The sequence below is a fragment of the Echinops telfairi genome, unplaced genomic scaffold (genome assembly GCF_000313985.2).
Source record: "Echinops telfairi isolate 266 unplaced genomic scaffold, ASM31398v2 ScPeMD7_7458;HRSCAF=8496, whole genome shotgun sequence".
In the NCBI taxonomy this organism is placed as follows: Eukaryota; Metazoa; Chordata; class Mammalia; order Afrosoricida; family Tenrecidae; genus Echinops; species Echinops telfairi.
In genome coordinates, this window is record NW_022111358.1 from 33,254,520 (window position 1) to 33,261,831 (window position 7,312).

At 43.6% G+C, this 7,312-nt stretch overlaps 1 protein-coding gene across 4 annotated transcripts in view; it reads right to left on the reverse strand.

Annotated features, from left to right (window-relative positions):
• The window catches only part of KANSL1 (KAT8 regulatory NSL complex subunit 1), a 188,546-nt gene that overhangs the window by 14,333 nt on the left and 166,901 nt on the right, over positions 1–7,312 (reverse strand). For all 4 annotated transcript variants that reach the window (XM_045299629.1, XM_045299628.1, XM_004707253.2 and 1 more), the window contains exon 7: positions 845–1,016. In XM_045299629.1, coding sequence (XP_045155564.1) covers positions 845–1,016 — 172 coding nt within the window. The remainder of the gene's footprint in view (positions 1–844; positions 1,017–7,312) is intronic.

Below are 7,312 nucleotides of genomic sequence, written 5' to 3' on the forward strand. Positions count from 1 at the left end.
CAGGAATCAAGGATTTCGAGAAATAATACAAAGTTTTAAAACTGATTATGGTAGCAATTGTACAATACGGTTTGATGTGATTGAACTATGGAATGATATGGTAGCTATCTTAGCTCCCAACAGAACGGTTTTAAAAACATAAACCAAAAAACTGTCTTTTTACTTAATCCCTTAGGGATTCTCTCCTTCAGGAGTCATGAAGTCTTAGAAGCACTCCCTTTGCTGATGCCTCCAGTCTCCCAGGTTTACAACAGTGAGATGTGGCAGCAGCAGGAAGGCCTTTCTTTTGTTCAGTAGGAGAAGAGTGGTCGTGGAAGGGGATATGGGACAGGAGGAGTGGCAAGGTACACAGACTTACCAGACAGATGAATTTCTGAGAAATAACAGAAGGCAATTCTGAGGACCTGTTTCTATGCACACTTGGAGACTGTCACATCCCCCAGGAGTTCCTCCCCTGCTCCGATCCCCCACCCCTCCAAGCCAGAAAGATACTCTGCTAGAAAAGTGCTGCCCATCACATTTACATCACCGTGGTGTAAATACACTTTTGATTAAAAAAAAAAACATACTGGGATAAATGGTTTAAGCTGCACAGGGATGAGGCATCTGGCAGCTCCAGGTCCCTCTAGGGCACCTGGAGGGTTCAGAGGAAATCTCTCAGGAAGCCGTCATCTTTAAGAAGCCTGTTCAAGGTGGTGGATCCAATGCACTCAGTTAGCAAAATCCTGAGAAACCTTGTTGAGGTAAAGTGATGCCTGCACAGTATCGGAGGAGTTGCACCTGGATCTTGGCTGACTTTCTTTTACTTGGAACCTCTCAAGTCTCATTCTATGGCTTTTCTTACCATCTGGAAATGCTAGAACTGGGTGAACACAAGAGTCCAACTGGGAAAGACGTTCCAACAGAGGGGCTTCATAGTGGATTTCAGGAGGCATGGTGGTGACGTTGCTGGAACTGCAGAGCGTGCAGCAGGGACTCACATCACAGCCAGAGCGGACAGTGCTGTTGCGGTGAACCTGTGAAAAGTCAAACACAGTGAGTCGGGAAAACCAATTCCCTGTCATCACCCCAAAGACTGAGAAAATGCTTAGAAGTTTATAGGGTTGATTAGCTTGTTAAAATAAAAATAAACAAGAAAGTCTGGTTTCTATAGCACATGGACCTTACGAAATGAGTGAATGTGTACCCTGATCCCGAAATTCATTTACTTGAAGCCCAAGCTTTTGAGTTTAAAGCTTCCTGAGAATGGGTTCCTGATACTCCCTCACAGACCCTGGGTCTTTACTACCTTAATGGATTTTGCCTGCTTTGGACTCTCAGTGGCTCCTTCAACCAGCAACTTCATTGGCCTTAAAAGAGCCTCTCCTCGATCTCAACATCTCCTCTCCAAAGACTTCACTGTGGCCTCAACAAAGCAGTAGGTTCCCTGGACTACCTGGAACCAAGTAGTTACTTTCTAATTCAGCCTAAATTCCATTGGTATTTTGAAAAGCATTTTATTGATGTATAATTTACATATCATACAATTCAATAGTTCAATCACATCAAGAAGTTGTACAATATGCTCCACTGTCATTCGTAAAAGTATTTCCATTAAATTTCCCTTTTACTGTGTGGCCAGAATAATCGGTAACTTCTATGACCAACTGCTATATGTAATATATGCTCGAAGCCTTCAAGATACTGAATCCTGTTAAAAATAAAAAGAAAGGCATTTCATAATCATACGCCCAGGTTGTGCTGAATGCAGCATGCCACCATCTGAACTGCATGGCCCCTAGTGTCCTTTGGGCAGTACACAGGCCTGGAAGAAAAAGATTGCCTGTGGAAAAGCACTATGAACGGGTGCTGGGAGCCAGGGCAGTACTGTGGAAAGAGACAGGGCAGCACCAGCACTGCTGGTGAACTCCGTAACCACTGCTAAAGCATAGACTGCTCTTGGTAGCAGGCTACCTTTATGGGCATGCAGGGGAGAAAGGTAGGCATGGAGCACAGCACTGTGATATTTGTCAACATGACCCAAGTGCTTCTTCCTTGAAGCCACAGAGATCGGTGGCATGCAAAGAAGGCCTTTGAAGGTTAGATTGGACAACTTAGACTGAAGTAAAAGAAGAATTCTGACAAGCTGCAATGGTAGGTGCCACTGAAAGATTATTCTACCGATGAAACCTCTAATACAAACAGGTATGGTTGAGGTGGGGAAGAGAATCCTTCCATCCTCCTCAGGACTGGCTTTCAGGAAGTAAACCTTGTGAACTGAGGACACTGGGAGGGGCATAGACACATAGGTTGACATGGGATGAAACCTCACAGCACATGACATGAATTTAAGTAATTGGCCAGGATCTAAAAATCAAACCAGAACTTTAAAAGGTCAGTAACACAATAATAAATAAATAAATCAAAATAAACTGAGGGCTAAATTAACCCATGACATCAAACTCATAAAAGACATTCTATTTATGCCTACATGAATGTGCTGATAGCCTATGTAGAGTCAAAAGATCATAAGGTTAATAGTCAAGTTACAAAGAGAGATTAAGATGAAAGCACAAATTCAGAGCAAATACCTGCTAGAAATGACAAATTTAAAGGTTGTTCCGTGGGACCATTTTTTTTCTTCCCCATAGGATGAGTAAGGCACCACTAGCCTAATGAAGGGAACAGAGCGGGAGTAAAATGCAAACATGGAAAAAAAAGACAACATGTAAAATGAGGAGGGTAGATTTCAACTCACCATGAACCTATAGGGAAGAGCAGAACTGCCCTGTTTAGTTTCTTTAGGGGAGGCAAAAAGCTGCCCCTTTCTCTTGAGGAACAACCGGTACGTTTGAAATGCTGACTTCGCATAGTTACCAGCCCCACCATGTAACCCACCACACCACCAGAGTGATACAATTCAACAGTTTCATCTCACCCTAGCACTAATAGCAAAAACCCACACAAAACCCACCACCAGCACTACTCAGGAAACAACAAATGTTGGTGGAGACACTGGAACTCTTACACACTGCCAGTGAGAGGGCAAATCAGTGCAACCACTTTAGAAAACCATAGGGGGCTTCCTGTGCTGACCACCGTACATTCCCAATCCCAGAAAGAGAAACCACCTAAATGCCTGTGGTGCACATGACATTGCTTTAAGATGGCTTTCCTATCCTTGCCTTTGTAACTCCCACAAATGCGGCCATGGGAAATACAGTGTGAGAATGAACACCATCAGGAGACTGGCCAGGTTTGCCACTCTGCTGGATGAAGAGTGTGAGCCATGTTGGAAGCAGGAAGAGGAATCCTAGGACCACCATGAAAGAAGAGCCAAACAATTCGGAGATGAAAACAATGGGACCGATAGTTGGGGTGGGGTGAAATACAGGAGAAGGGGAAGTGGGAGAAAGGATTGGGGGGGGGGGGGCAACCCAGGGACAAGGGAATAACAAGTGAACTAAAATCAATGGAGACAAGGGCGTAGGATGCCTAGTGGGGCTTAATCAAGGGCAACATAGCAGTGAGGAATTACTAAACCCGAATGAAGGCCAAACATGATGGTGGGACAAGAGGACAGTAAAAGGAAATAAAGGAAAGAACCAGGAGGCAAAGGGCATTTATAGAGGTCTAAGTATAGGTATGTCTACATGTAAATATGTTTATATATTAACAAGTGGGGAACAGATCTATGTGTCTATATGTTAAGAATTAAGGTTACAGATGGACATTGGGCCTTGACTCAACTACTCCCTCAACACAAGAACACTTTATATAATCCGACATTCTGTGATGCTTACCTTCCCCGACATGATCACTGAAGAAAAAATGGGTGCAAAAGCAAATGTGGTGAAGAAAGCTGATGATGCCTGGCTATCAAAAGACACAGCAAAAAAAAAAAAAGATATAGCATCTGGGGTCTTAAAGGTTTGAAGATAAACAAGTGGCCATCTAGCTGAGAAGCAACAAAGCCCACATGAAGAAGCACACCAGCTTGGGTGATCATGAGGTGTCGATGGGAACAGGTATCAGGCATCTAAGACCCAGAACAAAATCATACCCAATGTGAGTTGGGGGTGGGGTGAGGTGGTGGTGAGTGGCACATGCATGTGCACACGCAGAATCAGGACCCTAAGCCCATCTGTAGACAAATGGACATCCCCTCAGAGAAGGGTCACAAGGAAGAGATGAGCCAGTCAGGGTACAGTATAGCACCGATGTAACACGCAACTTTCCTCTAATTCCTTCATGCTTCCTCCCCCCCACTATCATGACCTCAATTCTCCCTTAAAAATCGGATTAGACCAGAACATGCACACTGTTACAGATAAGAGTTCAAAACTCAGGGAATCCAGGAGAGATAAACCCCCGCAGGGTCAACAATGAGAATAGAGATACCAGTGGGGTAAGGGGACGGTGGGGGGAAAAAAGGGAAGAATCATCGACACAGGGATCAACATATAACCCCCTCCCAGGGGGATGAACAACAGAAAAGTGGATGAAGGGTGATAGACTATAATGTAAGATATGAAAATAATATTCTATAACTTATCAAGGGTTCATGAGGGAGGGCGGGGGAGAAATGAGGAGCTGATATCAAGGGTCCAAACAGAAAGAAAATGTTTTGAAAACGATGATGGCAGTATGTGTACAAATGTGCTTGACACAATGGATGATTGTGTAGATTGTGATTAAGAGATGTAAGAGTTCCTAATACAAGTAACCCAAAAACAGAGCCACCAGCAGAGCTTGTGCATGAGATCTCTGCTTGAAGTGGCAAAGGCAGCAGACACTGCAACATGGAGCTCATGTGACACAGCAGAGGAATACCACACGGAGACTAAGAGGCAGAACCCATGGGAATACATGGCACCAAGGACAAAAGAACTGAATCCTTAACATCTGTAACCCGTTAGCTTCCTAATTAACCCCATAATTGTGAGTATTATCTGTTGAGTTCTGTGTGGCCGCTGCAATGAAGTATGAAAACCTAGCACAGATGTAGAATGTGGACGGCTGGTGTCCGAATAGGGCAAGGAAGGCTGGAGGCATGTAGCAACAGGCCTTGAGGTGGTGTTGCGCTGGAATCTCTCTCCTTTGTGTAGCCACAGTGTGTCAGATGTGGCTCGATCCCATTTCTTCAGTGCCCACCAAAAACGGAAGAATGATAAAACTTCAGACATACCTACAAGGGAATACTATGTAACATGGATGAGCCTGAAGGACATATTATGCTGAGGGAAATCAATCAATGGGAAATCAATCAATCAACCAATCAATCACAAAAAGGTAAATATTGTATTAGACCAGTTTGTAAGAGCAGTTTTCGCATGAAAATAAACATTCTTTGATGGTTACCAGGAGTGAGAGAGGGAGGAAAGGCTAAAAAGAAAGGAGCATCCAGGCTTGGCAAATAAAGAGATCACAGTGTATAGCAGCTGGCAGGGACAGGAGGGCACTCACTGCTTCAGAGACACCACACTTCTGCAAAGGGGAGTGGTCCCAATACAATCCTGATTTACAACCTCAGCCAGATTTTGGCTATCTCTGTTTATGAGGGCCCCAAAGCTCCCCATTTCATGAGGAATCAAAGCCAAAGTCCTTAAAACGGAAAACCCCAAACACTTGACACCCCCACTGCCTCTTATTTCATTTGCTTTTATTTCCTTGACACCCCTTCGTTTACTTTACAGCCCAGTTACCGTGCCTCCCGTTAATTCACCAATGGGGCAGGCAAACGTCTAGATTGTGGGCCTTCTCCATTTGGCCCCTACCCTTGAAAGTAACACTTCCCCTCTCCGTTGTGTCAACCAAGCATATCTACAGATGTTCCTGGCGTAAAAGGTGGAGAGGATGAGGGAAGGGCAAAATTGCTGAGGACACCAATGGGCTCAAGTTATAATGATCCCTCCTGAGAGAATTCAAGGCACCCGCTTGATTAGATATCAATGGTGGGAAATACGAAAGCTAAATAAGATGACTGAGGAGCAAGTGTGAAGAGACTCATATGAATCCAAGTCTAGACAATTTGAGCATTAAAACCAACCAACTAACCTAAAATGAGTTGAAATACTCTAATTATGTTTTTTTAAAAAGATAAACAATGGAAAAATATCAACCGTGCATGTTCTGTACAAAGCTCAGCCTATAACAAATGGCAACTGTCTCTTAAAGGGCATCGTCTATAGAAACAACAAGTACAATATCACCATTCTTCAATTCCTAAATAAGGGGGGCCAGCAGTAATCAACAGTGGTTCATAACAGAAAAGTGAGACAAGACATTAGCATCTTCTATTTAAAACCAAATTTGTTCAAGTTTCATTTGTTCCCGGTATCTAACTACCAGTTTCCAGGAAATTCAAAGGGTAGAGGTATACTGCTGACTTTGAAATACATTAAAAAAATAAGATGTATTAATGGATGAATATGTGGTAAAGCACAGCAAAGGCTAATGTTAGCATCTGAAGTAGGTGGCTCACTGCAAAAGAGTTCAACTCTGCTGTCTGTTTGAAGAAGTTTACACTGTTGGAAGTGGCAACAATGCCACCAGAGGCTGACCACGTAAGCCAGAAAACTGGACAGTTGGCAGCACAGGACTGAAGCTGCCCATGAGGGTGCTGTGCTGGTCTAGTTTTCTCAGCATGCAGAACAGCAAGAGGGCTCCATGCAGAGCACAGTGGTTTCACCAAGTTGAGCAAGCAGAGATCACAGGATAGTGTGGCTGAAAATGGCAAGGCCTAACTACCCAGAGGTGGACGATCTGCAGGTTGATTTCTAGAAGTTTTCATGAGATCAGTCAGGGCTGATTATCAGTAACCTTGTGTAGAGTTAAGAGCCCTGTGGTCAACCTGGGGAGCTGGGAGTGAAGTTGTTTCCACACAGCTCACACAGCTGAAAGACTTTTGAGTTGGGATGAGGGACATTCAACAGAGATCTCAGAAGGTCCTGCTTTAGTACTGGAGCTAAATTAAGCGTACTCTTCTACTTTCTTAACAGAGCAAAGAACAAGGCTAGGAAGGACAAACTGAGTTTAATGTAATTGAAGTTACTACAAAGTTTAAAGGAAAATAACAGTGTGTATGCTTTCACCCCATAAAAATAAAATGTTCAACATCCATTAAGAAATTGGTATATATCCCCAGAGACAGATATATGATAAAAATAGAAGACACACAGAAACAATTCGTCTAATGGACAAATGGACCCCACAAATATCAGTCTCCATGACCTGGAGGAGACCAGAAAACCTAGATATATGGTGCTTGGCTACCACTACCAACTGCTCTGAAGAATTCACATTAGAACAGCGGTTCTCACCCTGTGGGTTG